The 21,921-nt window shown below is 52.1% G+C and overlaps 1 protein-coding gene across 4 annotated transcripts in view; it reads right to left on the bottom strand.

Moving 5' to 3' along the window:
- LOC105477755 (solute carrier family 6 member 6) overlaps positions 1–21,921 on the bottom strand; it is an 87,427-nt gene that overhangs the window by 36,585 nt on the left and 28,921 nt on the right. For 2 of the 4 annotated variants that reach the window (XM_011734469.2, XM_011734470.3), the window contains 3 exons: positions 8,495–8,734; positions 6,860–6,994; positions 4,819–5,053 (listed from right to left, as the gene is read on the bottom strand). In XM_011734469.2, coding sequence (XP_011732771.2) covers positions 4,819–5,053; positions 6,860–6,994; positions 8,495–8,723 — 599 coding nt within the window. In that variant the 5' untranslated portion in view covers positions 8,724–8,734. Of the gene's footprint in view, positions 1–4,818; positions 5,054–6,859; positions 6,995–8,494; positions 8,735–19,446; positions 19,799–21,921 lie in introns of those variants that run through there. The other 2 variants (XM_011734468.3, XM_071092253.1) reach the window with 2 other exon arrangements.

The raw sequence follows: 21,921 nt of genomic DNA, 5'->3' as shown, positions 1-21,921 counted from the left end.
GTGGGCATAGGGGTCCAGGCTGAGAGAAGACCCCACAAGTAACCTGGGAGTGGGGAGACACACACGTGGCACAATGTGACCTGTGACCGTGGACTTGGGCTCCCAGGCCTGGCCTGGGCTCTGGGCTGGTGGCTGGTGGGGACACAGAAAAAAGGTTAGCTGGAGGCAGGATGCAGTGCTGAATGCCAGGGCTGGAAGCTTTGCTCCTTCTAGCTGTGCGTGTGACCTCGGGCAGGGCACTGCCCATCTTGCATCGTCAGTGTCCCATGGCCCCCCGCAAAGCGCATCCCTGGTCTTAGCTCCGTAACGCTCAAGCCAGGCTGTGAGTCATTGGGACCACGCTACTTCTGTTTACAGAGAAGAGAAGAGGGCGTGGAGAGGTGAGGTCACTGCCTTAAGGTCGTGCAGCTGGGATGTGTGGGAGCCAGAGTTGGGCTGTGTCTCCCCTGACAAGGAAAGGAGAATGTCACCCATTGCTGCTCTGCTTTCTCCTCTGTGAAAACAGAGGGAGGAGGGGCTGGGAGGGAGGGTCAATAGGAACCTTCCCTGCCCAGAAGCCAGGAGATGGCTCCGCTCCCCCGGTGCCTCGTACCCCTGACTTCCAGAGACTCCTGAGCACCTGCCAGCAGCACCTGCTGAAGGAAAGGACGGGCCAGGGACCTATGCATCTGACGCATGTAAGAGAAGTGAAAGGAAGCAATGGCTGGGGCTGGGCTTTAGCTTGAGGGCCACCAAGACCAACCTTCGAGGGTGTCCTCACTGCTCTGCCGCCCAACTGGCTCCCAGACAGCAACGCGCAAAAAACTCCAACAAGATTCACTCGAGAGAAACCTCAGAGCCAGACGCTGCAGGGTTGGTGGCTATCTTCAGGGGGATTCAGATAAGTTTCACCCCAAAGGGAACCCAGACCTGCTGAAGGCTGAGGCCTCTGAGGCCCCATATACATCCAGCCTCTCTTTCCCACCAGTGTGTTCCCTAAGGAATCACAAAAATCACATCCAGTTCAGTCACACCACCTCCCTTCTCATATACCTTCCACAGTTTCTCCTCCAAGAGAACGAAGTTCAAATGTACCCGCCTAACATCCAAGGCTTTGACCCTTCTCCCTGGCCCTACCTGTCCCTCACCCATGCATCCTATGCTCTAGCCGAACCATCCCAAATACTCATGTGCTTTCAGCACGCTGACTCTGCATGGGCTGTTCCTCCTACCTAAACTGTCTTGTCACTCTCCTTTTCTGCCTAGTGAGCTTCTACTCATCCTTCAAAACCCAGCTCACATGCTCCTCCATCTGCAGACGGGGAAGTAAGCCAGAGAGAGGTAGTGATTTGCTGCTCCACACAGGTGAATGCAGACATGGAACTAACGAGGAGATTCAGCACCCAGTGGGCACTTGCTGTGTTGAAATAGTCTCAGTCCTTTCTGTCAGGGTGAGATCATAGCATGGGAAAAGCCACGAGAGGGTTCTGAGCTGCAAAATAACAGGTTGGATTCAGAATTGGTTATGGAGGTGCAAGGATAAGGCACAGAGAGATCCAACAGGCCAGTGCTGGTGTCCAGGAGAGTGATGGGGGTCCCATGGGGTGACCGTGCATTGGGACAGTGCTCGGATTCTAGGTATACGCTGAAGGGGGAGCCAAGAGGATGTGTGAATTGGATGTGGGATTTGAGGGAGGAAGAAGAGTTTTGGACGATGCCTAGACATTTCCCCTACTTAGAAAGCCTCTGCAGAGTCTGAACGAAATGACAGGGGCAAGTTCCTAGTACTATGCTCACGGGAGTCACCTATTCCCCACTGGTTCTCCTGCCTTTCCACCATTGCATGCCAAGAAAAGAGAAGGCTCTTGAAGGCAGGAGGCTGGGTATTTCCTGCCCATGGCACCTGGCTCAGGGCTGGAACTGAGCTGTCCCCGGTGTAGCTCTCTGGCCTCGGCCTGTGCTGTGAAGGCAGGTCACAGGAGGCAGCGTTGGTCTTGCCTAAGCCTGCTTTCCAGGCTCTTGCTCCATGGCCCTCAATCTTCCCCAGGGTTCTAGAAAGGGGGCAAGTTATTTGTGAATGTTCAGGTGGTCTCACAAAGCTCTGCTGGAATCTGGGGCTGGGGGTGCAGGGGTAGGAGAGGTGTGAGAGCCGGAGTGGGAGATGAGTACCAAGCTGGCAGCCAGGGCTCTTTGGACAGAGCAAATCCATCTGGATCATGCAGAAGCCTGGGAAGGTGGCTGCAGAACCAGATACTCTCCAAAGATAAATACTGTCTCAGTGTCTTCCAGGCCAGAAAATGGAGCTGGGGTGCTCAGAATGGAGATTCTGTAAGGCAAGGGTCCCAGAATACTCCCGAGGGCCCCGTCCCTCTGGAAGGTGTGAGTGAGAACTGGCCACCCTGAGGACCTCATATTGCTCCCACGTGTTCCTTCTCTAAGGCCCCTGGGTCCCAGACAACAGTAAGACAAGCAGAGTCCAGAGGAGGATGGCCCCTTTACAATAGGGGGTGATTATTTAAGTTCTTAACACTTAAAGAAACTGCCCTGAGGGTAGTTTTATGCACTATGAGGGCACTCGATAAATAATAAGGGATTCTGGCCAGGCACGGTAGCTCACGCCTGTAATCCCAGCACTTTGGGAGGCTGAGGCAGGCGGATCATGAGGTCAAGAGATTGAGACCATCCTGGCCAACATGGTGGAACCCCATCTCTACTAAGAATACAAAATTTAGCCCGACATGGTGGCGCATTCCCGCAATCCCAGCTACTTGGGAGGCTGAGGCAGGAGAATCACTTGAACCAGGGAGTCGAAGTTTGCAGTGAGCCGAGGTCACGCCACTGCACTCCAGCCTGGCAACAGAGCGAGACTCTGTCTCGAAAACAAAATAATAGTAATAATAATAATAATCATGGATTCTCAGGGCTGGTCACCCAGGATCTCATGCAGTCAGGGTCATCCTACAACCTTGGGAAGGCAGCACTTCCATCTCCCCAGGCGCGGGTGAGGATACCACGGCCCAGAGAGTGGGACACACCTGCCTAAGCTAGAAGTGGCAGAGGGAGGGTTCGAACACAGGCAGGCCAGTCAATGTCTGAGGCAAGGAGGTCCCAGCAAACGCCCTAGTAACTGGCTGAGCGCCAGTGTCCAGGAGTAGGGCAGGCCCGGTTTTCAGGCTACGCCAAGAACAGCAGAGAAAGGACAAGGCTGTGCCTTGGACCCCATTCAAGTGAGAAAAAGGAAGTGCCAGCCTTTCTTTGTCTGTGAACTCAGTTCCCCAGGGGGCGGGGAACTGAGGGGCAATGATTGTGCTTCCAATGTCCCTTTTGTTTGTAAGTGGAAAATATACAAACAAGAGGAACCCACAGTGACAGCGGGCCTAAGGACCTGCCCTGAGCATACACTGAAGGCCTGGAGCAGCAACAGTGACATAGACCGCCCAAGTAAGGGTTCCACACCAGTGAGGGCAACCGACCCCTTCTTTGCCAAGGATGTCCCAGCCCCAACCCCAAAGCATGGTTGGGGCCAGTCGGCAGGCCGCTCCCTCTTCTCTGGCCCATTCCTGGGCCAGCTCCTAAGAGATGAGTAGACACCTTGAAAATGGCAAAACTACACACAAAAGACAGGGACTGTCATCTCGTGATGATTCAGAACCACCATCTTCCTTAACAGCACCCCTGCCCTGACTCACAACCTTCACGCAAGGCCTCATCTCACTTAGTTCCAGGGTCAAGGGGCTGCACTTGAGTGCTAAGCTCCAAGGCTGGCTTATGAAGAAGAGGGAAATGAGGCACTAGCCTATTTTTGATCAGCCTCTAAGCACTATGTTAGAAGACTTTCTCCACACATCAGCTCACTCAAGAGTTCCCCAAAATCAGGACTCTACATCCTGCCTTTCTAATGTTTGTCCTCTGTATCCTCCCTGTAGTTACTGACTACCGTTCTTCACTCCTCTCATGAAGAGACAGAATTTATTTCCTCCACCTCTTGAATCTGGGTTTGTCTTGTGGCTTTCTTTGGCCAAGGGGACGTGAACAAAAATGATACAGACAGAGGCTTGAAAAGCACTTGGGTTTTGGGGATTGACCGTTTCTTGTTCCTAGAGTGCTTGCTTAGTGGCTGGTGACAAGCCTAGACTAGCCTGCTGGGTGATGAAACCACACAGACCAGTTGCCCCTCCCACCCCAGCCACCAGCCAGCCAAACCCCAGAAAAGCTACCCGGAGGACCTACAGTTGCCTGCAGACACATGAAGGAGCCCAAGACTGGAAGAACTGCCCAGCCAAGCTCAGCCCAAACTGACAACAAGCAGAACAATCAAGAGCTAAATAAATGGTTGTTGTTTAAAGCCGCCAAGTTTGAGGATGGTCATTACGTAGCAAAAGCTAACTGATGCATCTTTTTCACTCTACCTACTTACTCACTTTTTACTTAACTACTTCAGCTTCATATATGCATTTTTCTTTGTGCAATAACAGGGAATATATTTTTTCTAAAATACATTTAAAAAACTGTGTCATTTTTAGACAATATAAGTATGCATACCCGCCTCACAGGGATCCCATCAGGGTAGTTATGATTCATTCTTTTTATCTGACAGGTAAAGAAACTGAGGCTCAGAAAGGAGGAGTGACTTGCCTCAGGTCAAACAGCCAGTAAGTGGCAGAACTGGGATTCCAGGTCTGTCTATGGCCAAAAGCACAAATTTCTCTCCAGATCTGCACCCTCCTTCCAATCCCCTAAAGACAGTGGCTCCTGCATCCCAGGGGAGGAGATAAGGAAGTGGGCCATCCTCTCTGCCCCACCCATGTCCTCCTCCTTGCTTCAATGAGGTGGCCTTACTCCCAGAACTCGATGACAGGGGAGGTGAAGTTGGTGGAGCTGATGGTGATCCAAACACTCTTGTTCTTGCGCATGGTGTCCTCCATGCAGTGAGGTGTGTTCCAGCTGTGGTTGCAGTGTGCCCATGGCAGCTCCTTCTGGAAGGACTGGAACAGGTAGTATGTGGCCCAGGCCAGGATGACAATGTAGTAGACATTCAGGAGGGACACAATTACAATGGAGGCATAGCCGATACCTGCAGGTTGGGCAAATGAGATGAGTAAACATCATAAGGGAGGCCAGACCCACCATGGCCACATACTCAACTGGAAGGCCATGGTATCCCCAGGCCCCAGGCCACAAGAGGCCCTTCAACAGTGACCACCAAATATTTATAGGGTGAATGGATGGCTGGGGGAATGGAAAGGTGAAACAACAGATGGTTAGATAAATGGGATGGATGGCTGGGGGAATGGAAAGGTGAAACAACAGATGGTTAGATAAATGGGATGGATGGCAGGGGGTGGGGGGATACAACAATGAATGGATGGCTAGATGGATAGACAAACAGATGGATGCATGAAAAGACAGATAATAAAGAGGATGGTTGATTGGATGGTTGGATGTTTGGATGGATGGATGGATGGATGGATGGATGGATGGATGGATGGCTGGCTGGCTGGCTGGCTGGCTGGCTGAATGGATGAGACAAATCGATGGATGAATGAACAGAAGAATAGTTGAATGATTGAATGAATGGCCAGATGAATGGATAAATAGCTACACTGATGAGTGCTGGATTGATGGATAGATACTCATTTGTTGCATAGATAATCAGTTTGTTAGATGGATGTATGGAAAGTGGTTGGTTAGAAGGTTGAGTAGATGAATGGAAGGATGAATAGATGGGTAGATGAATGGAAAATGGATGGATAGTCTAATTACTGAGTAATGGAAGAAAGGCTTAAGGATAAATGGATTTATGTAGATGACCGAATAAAGAGACTCACATATGTTCTCATCTCTGCCAGTTAAATCATAACAGGGATTATTTTGCGTGCATACTAAGTACTAAACATGGGACTAGTGAAGCCACCATTCACTTGATGCTGACTGTGTACAAAGCACTTCTACGTGGCTATGTCATTTTGTCTTCATAGCAACCCTGTGAAGTGAGCATACAACTATATTTCTATTTCACAGATGAGAAAATTGAAGTACAAAGTGACCTTCTCAAAGCCACAAAACCATCAAGGGGAGTTAATGGGACCTGAACCCAGACAGAAAGCCTCCTGAACCTCAATGCTTATCTGCTGCACTCTACCGCCAAGCAGCTACAGGCTTCTCTTTTTTTCTTGTTTAGATTCGGGGGTACAGGTGCAGGTTTGTGACAGGAGTATATTGCATGAAACTGAGGTTTGCACATCCATCGATTCCCGTCACCCAAATAGTGAACATAGTATGCAATAGGTAGTTTCTCAGCCCTTGTTCCCCACCCCTTTTGGAGTCCCCAGTGTATACTGCTCTCTTCTTTATGTCCCTGTATACCCAAGGTTGAGTTTCCACTTATAAGCATGAATACATGGTATTTGATTTTCTGTTTCTGCATCAGTTCACTTAGGATAACAACCTTCACCTGTATCCATGTTGCTGCAAAGGCCATATTGCTATTCTTTATGGCTGCACAGTCTTCCATGGTATATATGCACCACATTTTCTTTTTCTAGTCCACCACTGATGGGCACCTAGGCTGATTCCACGTCTTTGCTACTGTGAACAGAGCAGCTGCAGGCTTCTCTATGCAACAACCTAGGGAAGTGTGCATGCTGGGTCTGACTGAGTAGCTACTGCATGCTAGGCACTTGCCACATCTCCTTTCCCCGTACTCCCAGGCAGCAGCATGTGCATCACACTGGTACTGTACTGGCTGCTATCTTCTGTCAGGCACAGAGCTAAGTGATGTGCATGAGGATTCAATGGACCTGGCAGACAATAAGTGCTCAATAAAAATGTGTGGAACTGATGAGCACCAGGCCCCAAGTGGCCTCTGTCCCATACTCACCAGAGAACAAGGGGCAGATCTTTTCCCAGCAGGTGATGCCCCCTTCAGAGGTATACTGGCCTATGATGATCTCCAAGAAAAACACAGGCAAGCCGCTCCCAAACAGGAAAATAAAATACGGTATGAGAAACGCACCTACAGAGAGCAGAATGGGCAAGGGTGAGACTGTGGCCATGGCAGTGCTGACGCAGAAGGCACCCAAGCCCTCCCAGCGAATGGAACCAGAGAGAATGCATGAGGGGCATGAGGCTCAAGGCCAAACTCTTGGGAAATGCTCCAGGCCCTGCCCACCTGGCCAGCTGGTTTCACCTTTCCAGTGTGCCCTCCCTCTCACCATCAAATCTATCAGGGACTTCAAGCCTCGGAGCCTTCATGTCAGCTATGCCTACTGCCTGCCTGTCTCCTCCACATCTGTCCCTCTGAACAAGGACTGCTTGGCCTCTAAGACCCACTCAAATGTCGCCTCTTTGTTGGGGCCTTCACCTACCCTCCCCAGGCCTGCCCAGGGCAGGAGGCAGAGAAGCTAGGAAGGGTGCGGTGGTAAGGGGCAGAGGGTAGGCATCTCCGGTGGGGGAGGGACCAAGGGGAAGAATCAGGGGGGGCAAAGCATCGGGGCAGGGGATCCTACCTGGTGTCCACTAATGGCTTCAGCGGGTCCATAAACCCTTTGAAACTGTGGGCAACTTGGGTCTAGTGTATGTGCTTTGTTCTGGGGAGCGTCTAGGACACTCATCAGAGTCCCAAAGGGGCCTGAGACCTACAAAAGGTTAAGAAACCAGGCTCTAAGGGAGAATTCCCCAAAAGGTGGTTCTACTAATGTGGGCAGCACAAGGCATGCCCATCTCCGCTGACACACAAGCCTTTGACAGCAAGCAGTCACCAGCGGTGAGCAGTTCCTCGCTATCCAGTTCTCTTCAAGCCCGTCATGGCACCAGCAAGAAAGCATCAGTAGGTGCTGCCTGACCTCAACACAACCCCATCACAGCAGACCTCTCAAAGGGTTCCTGCTCAGAGCCTTCAGCAGGCAAAAACACAACAACAAAAGCAAACCAAAATCCAAAAAACCCAAACCAACCAACTCATCAACCCAACCAAGCGCAGTCATCACATTTAAAAAATATCTTCACTGTACTTTTTATTCCTGGATACCTTTGGAGCATGACAAATGGTACCAGTTTTCCATTTACAGCAGGAAACGGAGTTTGCTTTCTGGAGTACATTTGGTAAAGTTAGAAAAGCAAACATGAATGTTAAAGGAAAGATAAAGAAACAGTCAGAGGCAAGTAGACATGGGGGACAGATAAGGAGGTGTGTGAATGTCTGGGGCTTGGGAGACATGAGCCTGGCCTTGTCCTGCCTCTTTGGAGATGGCAAACTGGAGGATCAGAGAGGGTGAGGGACCTGCTCAAGGTAACACAGAAAGGCCCTGTAGAACAGCACCCTGATTCTCAGTCGGGCTTATCCCCTGTCTTTAAGGATGGGGTTGGCAGGGGCATGGCAGGCTGACCTCATGGAGGTCAAGTGGGGGGGAGGGAAAGCAGGGCACAGAAAGGCCACCCACACTCCGGTCCCAGCCTCCAGCTCCAAGGCCGCTTTGTTCTGGAGGGGCTTCCCTGTGGCCCGGCCCAAGCTCACCTCCACCATTCTTGTAGCAGAGGTACGGGAAGCGCCAGACGTTGCCCAAGCCCACGAAGCCGCCAGCCACAGAGAGCACAAAGTCGATCTTGCTGGACCACTTCTCCCTCTGCGGAGGTTTTCCCTCAGCCTCGTCCTCAGGCCGTGTGCCTGGGCTCTTCCCCGGTGAGGGCTTCAGGATGTCCTTGTGGAAATCTTTCAGACACTGCAGCTTCTCCTTGGTGGCCATCTCCTTGCTTTCTATGGGGGACAAAAGAGAAGCATCCTGCAGCTGATGAGGGACCGCCTGTGTGTCTCAGACACAATCTCTGCTTCCTCATCCACCAGCTGGCTCCCACCTGCCCAGGCCTGTAACAAGGGGCCTGGCCTCCCTGTCTGTCCAATGCTCTGACAGCAACATCGGGAGTCATTCAGACCCCTTCATGGACCAGGGACCTCAAGATTCAGGCTATGGACACTTGCAACCCACAAAATCGGCAGGTTCCATTCCCCGGGCACCTGCTGAAGAGAAGCACCAGGGGCCCCCATGTTTGTCACCTGAGTGTCATACTTCAGCCTGCACCCCGGCCCTAGCATCGTCTTTCACAAAACACAACACACCCAGGCAGTTCTAGGCATCTGCCAAATAACAGCCTGCGAGCAGTTTCTAGAAATTAACAGATACTATTTTCTAAATTTGGATTTGTATTAAAAAAATGGAGGCTCCTATTTCACAAATGTCTTAACACAGTGTCCAGCCCACAGAGATGACCATTTATAACTGTAAGCTAAAAAAACGGATAGACGGAAATGAACGAGGAATGGGGTTTCAGGCTGGAATGGAAACAATATTTGAGAATGGGTTGCCATCCAAGTATTGAGAATGGATGTTTATGGAATAGATTTGCAATTTATTAACCAGTCACATCTCTAGCAGAAAAAAATAAGGGATTTGCACTGGTGAGGATTATGCAAGAGTGCTTGTTAATCCCCATTTGTCCACCCTTCTCCAACCATCCTCTGGCTTGCTCTGATTCCAGGGGCTGACCCTGTAGATCCTACAAGCCAGGTTCCCTTGCCCTCCGGCTCCCTGTTGGGTTTGGCTAATGGGAGGCCCCAGAGAAAGCCAAATCTCTAAGCCCCCCGAGCTGTTCATGGTTACCCTCAGCCCACTTGTGCTTGGCCCCCAGTCTAGAGGGAGGTCTGCCACCAGCCAGGCCAGAGCTTCTTCTTTCTATACTTCCTAAGGTCCCCAAGTGCTCACTCACCCTGGCAGCTCAGCCCCGAGGGCCACAGTCACATCCAGGGTGGCCGTCTGTGCAGAAGGTGGACACCCCTGGCTCTCTGAGAACTGACAAGGGTTAGTTACCAAGAGCATCCTGAGTCCTAGTCCACAGCATGAGGAAACAGCTCAAGGCTGGGTCCCCTGCCTTCAAGAGCTGACCCACAAAATAACAACGTAACAGAGGGACACAGGAAACGGACGAGCTGCGAAAGCCAGAGCTACTGGGCCTACGCGCCCCTCTCTGAGCCTCAGTTTCCCCATCTGCAGAATAAAAAGGATGACAGCAGAAGTGGCTGACTCAGAGCCAAGCATTCCAGGACACAACTTGTTTGTCTTCATGATCAAACTGGTGGCCAACCTGAAATAATCAGATTTCAGAGAAAAGTCAAGAATTCTAAGTTCTCTTGAAAAATTGGAAGCTTGGACCACAGCGAGCTCATACTCCTCATGGTGATCGCTGACTGGAGCAGATGTGACCACCTTGTCACACGGCCACATCCTGGCCAGCTCACCACCTGGCTCAGGACACACTCGCCTGGCTAGCTCAAGTGGGCATCCGAGTTTCTCTTCTCACCAGAGACCCAAACACTACCTGAAAGTATCCTGTTCAATTTCTTGCTTCCCTGTCGTCTATCTCCTCAACTAGAATAGAGGCTCCTGGGGAAAAGGACTGCACCTGCCTTGCTCACAACTGTGTCCCAGAGCCAGACGCCATGCCTGGCACACAGTAGGGTGTCAGGCAAGAGCTGCTGGGTAGGTGGATCCCAGAGCGGCATCCACAGGCAGCTGGTGACAACTGCAAACCCTGTCTTTGCCAATCCTGTGACCAGGCGAGTCACTTGGCCTCAGAGCCTTGCAGGCAGGGTGAGGCAGTAGCTGCCTAAGGACTTGGGGTGTGGAGAGGGGATGTGCTGGCTTGGCCCCAGATGCTGGGCCCACGGGGGCTGTGCTCGAGGAACAGAGGCACAAAAGCACAACAAAACCCCCGTTTCCCCCACACCTCCTTCCTCTCCCTGGCTTGGGGTGGGGGACCCCAATTGTTTCACTATCTGGCAGCCAACAGACCAAGAAAGGCTTCCTGAAGCCTCCGGGCAGCTCATGGAGCCCTTCCTCTGTCTGCCAGAGCATCCGCGCTGCCTTTCTCTGCCCTGCTCCCTTGGGGCCGGGCGCGGGATTCGACAGGCCAATGGCTACTGTAAAAATAGTCCTACCGGCCAGCATTGTTCCAGCATTGACTTGCACAGCCCCCCGATGGTTATCAGGGCAGCCCATTGTGGGCTGGCTCGGTGGGCGCATAATTGGAGGATGTGAGACTCAACTCCCTCCAAGTGAAGGTGTTTCTCAGGAAATGACCCCGGAGCCTCCTCACCCAGAAGCTCATGACTTCATTGGCAGCTGGGATGGGCCAAGTCCATCCCCGCGAGGAGCTGGGGTCTGCTTCACTGTGGCTACCCTGAGAGTCTTGGCTCTGCCCTCTGGGCACACAGACCCACTTGCCACACTAACACTCAGAGAACCCTCTAGAAACATGGAACAGGAGCAACTGGGGTTTCCCAAGTCCCTTTGCTCTAGGCTCTGGTTTCCTACAAAATGAAGCCTCCACCCCCTTCCACACTCAGGACCCCATTGTCCCGCCACCTGGGGCTGAGCCCGGATGGGGATGGGGGTTTTGAACAGGGCAGGCAGAGTGGGGGACCTGTCACGTGCCTGGCATGGTGGGGGTCTCCCTACTCCTCATTTCTAAGGTGCACCCACCTCTCCACCCGTAGGGGCTGCAGTCACAGGTCCACCTGCCTTGAAGAACACACAGCCAGCAGCCCTGCCCTTGAAGAAGCCCATTCCAGCAAGACCCGCCTGTACATTCCTGGCATCCACCCACATCTCTCTGTCGCCATGGCAACCACGAGCTACAGGCCCCTCAGCCCTTGCACTGGCATCTGTGGCAGCCTTCTCACAGGTCTCCCTGCTGCTATTCTGCCCGCCCCAATCTATTCTCAATGCAGCAGCTAAAGGCAGATTAAGAAGCAGAATCAGGTCCTCATGCCCCCCAACCCTTTGATCACCCCTGGAAGAAAACACAGGCTCCTCACCATGGCCCGCCAGGTCCCAGCATGCACCCCTGCCGACGCTCTGCCCCATCTTCCCTCTCCCCTTCTCTTTGGGACATGGGCCACACAGAACTGCTTTAGTCCCTCCTACTGCCCAGGCTCAGTCCCCTCTGAACCTTCCCACTGGCTGTTGGAGCCACAGGAAGTGTTGGAGCTGGCAGGGAGCTGCCCCAGGCACCCTGGCCCCTATGGGGACTGGAGTATAAGCCTCAACCCAGAAGCTGAAAGCCACTTCCCAAACAGGTGACCTCAGGCAAGTCACTCAACCCCACCAGTCTTCAGTGTCCTCATCTGTGAAATGGGGTAACTGCTCTCTCCCTGTGGGAGTGTTTTGAGGGTTAAATGAGGGGGGTACACAGAAGGTACTTAAAACAGGATATGGCACACACTCCACACACAGCAGCTACTATTATGACTTGTGACTATCTCCTCTTATTACCCCTATCACTACTATCCAGTCCACCCCGGCCTTGGGGCATATAAAGCCTTCGTCCTCCCCAGGGTGAGATCAGCAAGGCCCAAAGATGACAAGAGACACCCTGAGGTCACTCAGCTGGGAGTAACAGTGACCATGATGTATCCAAGCCCTTAGGAGCTTAGCCTCCACTGTCCCTCTGTGGCTCAGTCTGACCTCAGATGACACCCTCCAGGGAGTCCCCGGAGTATCTCTATGCACCTCTGCAAACTTGCAATTAGGACAGTCACCCCAGCATCCACACACACACAACTGGCCACCCCACTGCGCGGTGAGTGCTCAGGAGCGAGTCCTCCTCCACAGGCATCCCTGCACCCGCCGACAAGGGCTGTTTTCCTTGGCACCGGGCCCAGGGTTATTTTGCAGCAGCCGAGATACATAATTCCCCATTTTAAGAGCTTCCTCTTTGGTTATTACAGCTACAAGTGATTAGAATTGACTGATACAGTAGCTCTGGGATGAAGCCTCCCCCTGTGCCCAGCTAAATAGTCTCCTCGTCTCTGTGTTCCAGAGGTGACAGCCAGAGCCAGCAGTGCCTGAAACCAACTGCAGATCACCTGGTCAGATTTGGCACACACGCGGCCAGATGCAGCCCTGTGCCAGCGATGCCATGGCTTGATGAAATTTCCCTTTGCTCTCTCCCTGTTTAATATTAAGATTTGTGAGGACTTATTCTGGGCTGAGCTGTTTATAAACACAGTTTCCTATTCTCCAACACTCTTATTGTGGAAGAGACTTTGGTAGTTTATAGATAAAGGAAGCTGAGGCTCACGCAGGGAAGTGAGCAGCCTGGCTGAGGCTACACACACGAGTAGAAAGGAGAGAGAGGCTCAAGGCCAGAGTTCCCACCTGGCCACCTGGGCCTCCGGCACTGAGCAAAGCAAAGCTTAGAAAGAGGAGGTTTCTGCACTGCTTGCAAATGGGGATCCCTACATCTTGCTCTGCCTCCCTCCCAGGGCCCTGAACACCAGCCAGTTGGGCTCTGAGTTGAGTTGCAGATGCTGCCTCCCCCAGCATCTACCACCTCAGTCCAAGGCCCTGGGGGAAGCCAAGCCCTTGCCTCTTTTTTCCTAGGCAACCTTCCCAGAGGCTCGAGAGTTCTCTGCACCTGCCCTGCCATCCTGCAGACCCTGAACTTCTCAATTTAACAACCAGTGTCCTACATGTCTCTTTCTGGTGGAGAATAATGATTTAAACAATGGCGTAACTCAGGAGCTTCTGCCATGCTTTTAGCAAGAGGCCAGATCCTTGTCTCTTTCCTATTTAGCCTGCTTCTCCACCCCAAATTGCCAAGCACACAGCTGGCCTTTAAGAATCTCTGGTTCAGGTTCCTCACAAACCTCTGGGGCTTAAGCAAGCTGATCTGCGGGTTGGACAAGCAGCTCCTGGAGTCCCAGAGCAGGGGCAGGAGGAGACCTGGATGACAGCCACTCTACAGGTGGGAAAATCTGAGGCCTAAACAACTCCCTGTGCATTAGGCTTGCTGTGGAATCAAGTGCGTGGCTGGACCCCTTGCCCTGCCCTTTCCACAGCAGGTATCTCTCTCCTTTCCTCACTTTTCTGCCCATTCCAGAGCCAGATTCTGGGCTGAGGCCATGACTAAGCTGTGTGACCCAGAGCAAGTAACAACCTCTCTGTGCCTCAGCTTCCTCACCGGTAAAAAATGAGGGTAAAAACAAGACCAGGGACTAAGTAGGATAACACCTAATGTTATTCAGCAGAGTCTAGCACATACCAGTTGATCAATAAATAGTAGCTTAAAAAAAAAAAAAAAACCAGCCAGTCACATTGCAATTCTATTATACTTTGTGGCAAGCATTATACCCTGTGTTTGTTTTAAAAAAAGAAAAAGTGGGCCAGGCGTGGTGGCTCACGCCTGTAATTCCAGCACTTTGGGAGGTCGAGGTGGGCAGATCACTTGAGGTCAGGAGTTCAAGACCAGCCCGGCCAACATGGTAAAACCCATCTCTACTAAAAATACAAAACAAAACAAATTAGCCAGGTGTGGTGATGCATGCCTGTAATCCCAGCTACTCGAGAGGCTGAGGCAGAAGAAGTGCTGGAATCCAGGAGGCTGACACTGCAGTGAGCCGAGATCGCATGACTGCACTTTTTAAGGCTGGTGACAGAGCAAGACTCCATCTCAAAAAAATAAAAAAAATAAAATAAAATAATATAATAAATAAATAAATAAATAAGAAAAAGTGGATGGTTGGAGGTATTGGGGAATTGCTGGTCAAAAAACACAACATTTCAGTTATGCATGAGGAGTAAGTTCAATAGATGTATTATGTATGTCAAGGTGTCATGGTGATTAAAATTAATAGCATATTGTATACTTGAAAACTGTTGAGAGTAGATTTTAAGTGTTCTCACTACACACAAAAAATGTTTAGTAAGTGAGGTGATACATAAGTTAATTGGCTTGATCTAGTCATTCTACACCATAAGTATATACAATTTTTACTTATCAATTTTAAAACTTCCAGCCTGGGCAATATGGCAAAACCCCATCTTTACAAAAACTACAAAAAATTAGCTGGGTGTGGTGGCACACGCCTGTAGTCCCAGCTACATGGGAGGCTGAGGTGGGAGGATCACTTGAGCCTCAGAAGTCAAGGCTGCAGTGAGCCATGATTGCTCCACTGCACTCCAGCCTGGGTGACAGAGCGAGACCCTGTCTCAAAAAAAAAAAAAAAAAAAAGAAAAAAAGTTACTTTTAAGAAAAAGATAGCTGTGTTTATTAAGCACTGACCATATATACAAGCAGAATATGCATCTTTTTAAAAAGAGCACTGACTACAAGCACATTTTCGTTTTCTTAGCTAATCCCCTCAGTGGGTGCTGCTACCATCCTTCCTGTGCTGATGAGGCACAGAGATGTGAAGTCATTTGTCCACAGTCACACGGTGAGGAAAAGGCCACTTGAGTTCCAAATGCCCCGTCTTGGCCTCTGAAGTCCATGTTCTCAACCACTGCGGCTGCTATGGGTCACCTGCTTTACAAAATGAAATGGGGTCTGGTGTCTTTAAAGAGCCAGCTGCAAGCCGGCTGACAAATTGGGGAACTAGGCAAGGGCAAACAGGGAAGTGAAGGGCCACATGATGGAGACGGGGCTCAGGAGGCTGGACAGGGCCTGGGGAGCAGTCAGTGCCAAAGGCCACAGGGCTGGGCCAGGCCAGCTGATGAAACAGCACAGACTCAGGCAGGACAGATGGCGTGCTGGACTGGAGCCCTCCTCTAGCAAACAAGGAGCTCTGATGGGGCTCCCTGGACCACTGTCTCCATAGATTCTGGGCTAGGTAAAGGCTCAGTGAGCAGGATGGCCAGGATCTATCAGTGATGCCTGCCAAGGGCACCCTCTTTGGCCCTAGTGTTTAACAATTAAGCACCAAAAAAAAAAAAAAAAAAAGGGAGTTGTTATTAAGAGTGCTATTCCTGGGTGGGCGTGGTGGCTCACACCTTTAATCCCAACACTCTGGAAGGCTGAAGTGAAAGGATGGCTTGAGGCCAGGAGTTCCAGATAAGCCTGGGCAACACAGTCGGAGCCTGTCTGTACAAAAAGTTAAAAAAAATTAGCCAGGTGTGGTCGTGTGCACCTGCAGTCCCAGCTACTCAGGAGGCTGCGGTAGGAGGATCACTTGCACCCGGGAGTTGGAGGCTGCAGTGCGTTGTGATGGTGCCACTGCACTCCAGGCTGGGTGATAGAGCAAGACCCTGTTTCTAAAGACATGAAAAAAATAATAATAAAGTAGAAGTGCTTTCCACCACTCTAAGTGGAGTAGCTGTTTTAAGTGGAAATTAATCAAAGGCTTTTTTTTTTTCTCTTTTATATATATTTTAAAAGTATACCTTTAAGAGACTGAATCATTGAATTGTATCACGTGGTCTGTATCTGTTGGTTATCTGCTCCCAAGGAAAGGTTAACTCAAGCGTGGCGAGCTCCAAAGCCTCCAGAAGCCTGGCAGGCAAAGGACAGGAGTCCACTGGGCTGGCAAGGCTGCAGGGAAGAGTGGGAACCAGGGGACAGGAGGAGTCTGGACTCACAGGCAGCTCTCCTCAGCTCCCACTACTGCAGGTGCCTTTGGGACTGGGGCCCACTAGGGCTGGATCTTCCAACTTCTCGAGAGATGTTGAAATCTGGGTTGTAGGCACACACACATTTTTCAGTTTCTAAACCACCACCTGGGTCAAACACAAATGCAGAGGGGGCCAGACTCAGCCTGTGGCCAGTTTGTCCTCTTTGGTCACACGATTGCCCCCAGGTCACCTAAGGTGGCCGTGGCAAAGGGAAGAAAGGGCTCGTGCGGAGATGCTGACCAGGCTGGCTTACAGCCCCGATGGCTTGTCCCGGTGAGGTCATCCAGGAAGCCAGGCATTGTTTTGCCCGGAACAAAGTCGAAACAATGAGCAAAAATATTCTGGTTGTAGTGAAAGTGAATTCTGTTGAGGAAACTGTTTCGGCATGCCATCTCTGGGACAGGGGCTTGTTATCTACCTGGGGTTCAGCATCCTCGGGTGAGGGCCTCCCCTCTCCTGATTTAACTGCAACCTCCACCCCAACAAAGTACAGGTCTACCCTCAGAGACCCCCGACCTCCACTAGAAGCCTCCTGCCTGGATCACACTCTGCCCTCAACCTGCAGAGAAGCCTCTACCTCACCCCCAGCCTCATCAGCCTTGCCTTTCACAGATCAGGAGGCTGAGGCTCAGAGAAGGGAGAAGCCTTGTCCCAGGTCCCACAGCTACAGGATAGTGGGCCAGGATTTGCACCCACATCCCAACTCCATGACCTTGGTGCCACCCTGGGGCAAGGTGACCTCTTGACGGGGACCAGCCAGACCAGGTAGTTCTTCTTAGTCTGTGGTTTGCTGGGGGAGAGTGGATGACAGTGAGCAGGTTTTGCAAAGAACAAGCCTCTGGAACAACGCCGGGGGTGGTGAGGCACGGTATGAGTTCAATCGACAGCCAACTTGTCACCTTCCCCTCATAAAAACATTGGCAGGTGAACACAAGGTCTGGGGACCGGGTCCAAACTGTTTTATCATCTCCTTGGAAGTGGCAGGACCTGGCCCAAAGCCTCAGAGAACCACAGTCTGGCAGCAGAGGAGAGGCAGCAATGAGAGTGCCACCGTGCCAGCTGCAGGGGGGGGGCTGGAGGCATGGCAGGCTCCCAGTGGCAGGATGGCCTGGGAAGGGCCGGGATGAGGCAAGGTGGCTGGCGCTGCCCCAGATGAAGGTGTTTGGGGCACACACCATACTCCAAACAGAGGTGCCCCACAGCACAGCCCAAGCAGCGAAGTTAGGGAAAGGGCAGTGGGTGACGTCAGAAAGCTGGGTCATGCAGGCGAAGTCACTTCCCCTCTGCAGCTCAGAGGTCCAGGGTTAGAATAAGGGTTCGAGTGGCTTTGGCAAGCAGTGGTTGTTAATTCACCCTACTATGTGCCAGGCACTGCCCTAGGAACTGGAGACAGTGGTTGAGCCTCACCAAGCTGGCCTGAAGAAGGGGAGATAGACACTAAACACATAAATGAACAAATATTTACGACAGTGCCCACCACACAGAAGTAAACAAAGCAGTCCCCTCTGTGGAGGTGACATTTCATAACAGCAGCAGCTCGCTGAGGACTCACTGTAGGCAGGTCCTGTGCCAAGCCATTTCCAGGCACCAACTCACTCACTTACTCCTCAGCAGCTGGGATGATGGAAAGAGGCCCAGGGAAGTGAAGCCACTTACCCAAGGTCATACAGCTGGGATTCAAACCCAGAAGCTCAGCTCCAGGGATCAAGCTTTTAACCACACTGAAGCTGAGACCTGCATGGCAAAGAACTGGGGGAACGGTATTCTAAGAGCAGGGAACAGCAGGTGTAAAGAGGGCCATGGTGCACCTAGTGAAGAAACAGACAGCCAGCAGGCAGAGAGGAAGAGGGGACGGGGCCCCCAAGGCCAGAGTTAGAACTTGGATTTATCCCAAGTTTTGTGCTGCCCCAGTAAGGGCTCAATGCTTTTGGCTAAAAGCCCTGGCTTGTCCCTGACCACCTGGCCAACCCTTCCCTTCTACTCTGAAAGGGAACTTAAGGGCCATGTTGGATTTTTCCCTGCAGGCACTTGTGACTTTTTTTTTTTGAGACAGAGTCTAGCTCTGTTGCCCAGGCTGGAGTGCAGGGTGCAATCTCAGCTCACTGCAACTTCCACCACCTGGGTTCAAGGGATTCTCGTTCCTCAGCCTCCTGAATAGTTAGGATTACAGATGTGTGCCACCACACCCGGCTCATTATTTAGTATTTTTAGTAGAGACGGGGTTTCACCATGTTGGCCAGGACAGTCTCAAACTCCTGACCTCAAGTGATCCGCCCGCCTCGGCCTCCCAAAGTGCTGAGATTACAGATGTGAGCTACTGTGCCCAGCTAACACTTTCCGGTGGGGCCTGTGGAGTCCTTCACCCCACATCTCGGCCGCCTGGGTTCCTCACCATGAGCTGAGAACCTGTGGGCTGGGTGGCCGGAATGTCTTCCCCTTGGCCAAGGACCTAACACCTGAGGCTGGTGGCACAAACACAACATCCTCGTGCAGGAAGCCCAAACCCTGCCGGCTCCGTGGGTGAAGCCGTGCTTTGAAAGGAACAGGGTCACCCTTTGCTGTGCTGTGCTCTTGGGAAGTCATCTGCCCACTCTACTCTGAGCAGGCACTCGCTTACCTGGGGCAGTTCTCCCTGGGGGAGGTGGCGAAAGCTCCGGCTGATGGAGCACCTGTTACATGCCTGGCCCAGGGCCACCCCCGGGAGACTGGGTCATCTTCACCTTCACAGTACTAACGACTACAGAAGGAGCGGGGGCTCGTTTTGTTCAACAAGCAAAAATGATTCTACAAGTTCAGAGGAAGGAGGAGGTTCCGTGTCTGGTCAGGCGTAGGCTTCAAAGACGTCTCTGGTCAAAGAGCCCCTGAGAGCTGGGCCTGACGGCCTGGACGCACAGAGGAAGGTCAAGTCCCTGAGATGCTGTCTGAGGGGACCCTGGACACCACTCAGTAGACTTCCAGGGCACTCGGTACCCACAGCTGGGCTGGAGGAGGAAGAGGAGCTCAGGGAGGGCCACCAAATGCCTACCTTGGGTACCTGGAGGCCTGCTTCCATGGCCAGAGGCAGGGCCGAGAGCGGCCCCATCTGTAGATTCTGTGTACATGGGGGCTTCTGCAAAGCCTGGCTCCTGACCTGGCGAGTCGTGCACTGTTGGACTTGCTCTTGAGGCTGGAGTTTTGGGGTTGTTTTCCTGTTGCTATGTGTTTAGGCCAATAACAGCACAGCTGCCACACTGCCTGCAGCCCCGCTCCAGGGTGCAGGGGCTGGGTGAAGGGTCGGAGGGAGCCAAGCCCCTTTTCCATCTCCTTCCCCCATGGCCCAGAGCTGGCTGGAGTCAGGCTGCTGCAGGGGCCCCTGGAGCCTGCGGAAGGAGTGGGTGAGTCAGCAGCCACCTCCTGGCACTGACTCACCAGAGACAGCACAGGGCTGTCACTCTTGCTGTCAGTTTCGCTAGCAGCCCAGCCCTCAGCCTGGTTTTGCCGGAAATGGGGGCGGGGTAGGGTAGACCATGAGCCTGAAACAGGCTCTGCAGAGCCCAGGATTATTTCTGGAGGCCACAAAAAAGAAACTCAAGAAAAGAGAAAGGTTGGTTGCCATTTCCTTGACCTTCTCCTTTTAAGCTCTAAGAACCCTAAAGCCCTGCTCCTTGTTGGCTATGAAAAGCAGACAGAGGGCAGCCCCTCCCTTGCTCTATAGAAACTGGAAGGATACAGGCCCCAATGACAGAGTCAGCTAAGGGTGCGCGTGCAGGAGCCGGACCACCCCCAACTCTGTCACCAGGGCTCTGCCGGATGCCACAGTGCCATGGAAACCAGCCAGGGCGCTCTGCTGTAAAGCCTTGGGCAAGTCACCTTCTCTCTTCAGTCTCAGTGTTACCCTCTCTAAAATGGGCACAATATCCCATCTACAGTATGTGAAACTCCTACCTCATTAAATGTTTGCAAACAACCTCCCCCTCCTTGTTCCTCTTTTAAGCATGTTTTTCTCCCCGATGAGGGTGGACTTTCTTCTTCCTTCCTACCTCCGCCCCACCTCACTCGGACTCAGAAATTCAGCTCGACCAGAGTGTGGTGCTAGAGGAACCAAGCAGCCTGAGATTTAGCAAGACAGGGTGGGGAACTAGCACTGTCGGTCACTGGTGCCCACTGTGTTCTGGAGCACAGGGGCGTGCTCTACTTATCTGGAAGCCGATTCCTAGGCCCCCTCCACCATCCAGAACCAGCGCAAGACCCCCAGGGGTTGCTGAAGTACACGCTGTGCCTTCTCAAGCCCCAACACCTTGGCTTGTGCTGTGCCCTCAGCCCGGTACACTCTTCCCCTGCCTAATGAGCAGACACCCTTCACTGCCTTGATGGGACAGCCTCCAGGACAGCTCTGTGCCTGCGTTCCCAGCCCGTACTGTCACTGTCTGTTACTCCCCAGTCACCCGGGGCCTGCTTCCTGACATCCGGTATTAATACAAGGCCCAGCACGATGAGGATTTTTCAGATGGAATGTTTAGGGCTCAGGGCTCCGGGGACACTCCGTGTAGGGACAAACAGCCTTCCACGTCAGGCATTCTGAGGGCTCCTCTACGAGGGTGACAGAGCAAACTGCAATGACAGATGCTGGGGGCTGTGGACAGTGGGGAAGGGTGGACCAGAATGTGCTCCCAACATCTGAGCACAGTTTCCCATCAAATGGTCAAAACTCTACAGATAAACCCCAAATCTTTAGGAAATCACTTTTCATTAAAATGATATGTGCATTCCTGAGCATCTTCCCATAATGACTTTCAAGTTAATTTTTCCTGCCCCTAAAGGTTTGCCAAGTGCCTGGGATCCCACACAAAATTAAAGACTCACAGTGGGGCTTCAGAGGTCTTGGCACGTCCACATCCAAGCCCAATTTACAGATGAGGAAACTGAGGCCCAGGCCACACAGCAGATCAATGACAAGACAAAGCTACAGTCTCTAGCCTCCTCCACAGACAGCCCCATCAGAGCTGGAGGGAACTCATTTCACAGAGGGGAAACTGAGGCCTGAAAGATGTGGTGGAGGGCGGGACATTCCCGACAACCCCAACCTGGTGGGACACAGTGGATGCCAGAGGCTGAACGTAAGCTCTTATTCCAAACCTGGGTGGGTGAGGCTCATATCTATTTCTATCAGGTTGGCAACTGTTGATACAGCGGTGGCAGCAACTTCCAGCACTACAAGATGGTGCCTAACAGCGGTTACTGCTCAGCCAGAAGAAAAGCTCAGCACTAAAATCCACACTTGGGTGGGGCTAGGCTGCAGGGAGGACTGACACTTCTCAACTGTGGTCTTCCTACGTGCAGAGGCCATCTCCCAGGGCAACCCCCAGTGGTGGCCATCTCCCTCAACCTTCCATTGCAATTTAGCTTAAGCTCGGGGGTTCTGGGAACATGGTGTACCTTCTGATGGCCTGTCACTTGTGGTGTGGCCCAAGAGGCCACACCAACCACTGGAAGCTCCTTGAAGGCATGCCCTGACCTCTGC

The sequence above is a fragment of the Macaca nemestrina genome, chromosome 2, assembly GCF_043159975.1.
Source record: "Macaca nemestrina isolate mMacNem1 chromosome 2, mMacNem.hap1, whole genome shotgun sequence".
Classification (NCBI taxonomy): Eukaryota; Metazoa; Chordata; class Mammalia; order Primates; family Cercopithecidae; genus Macaca; species Macaca nemestrina.
Note: the sequence above shows the minus strand (reverse complement) of the source record. Positions and strands in the feature narration are given on the sequence as shown.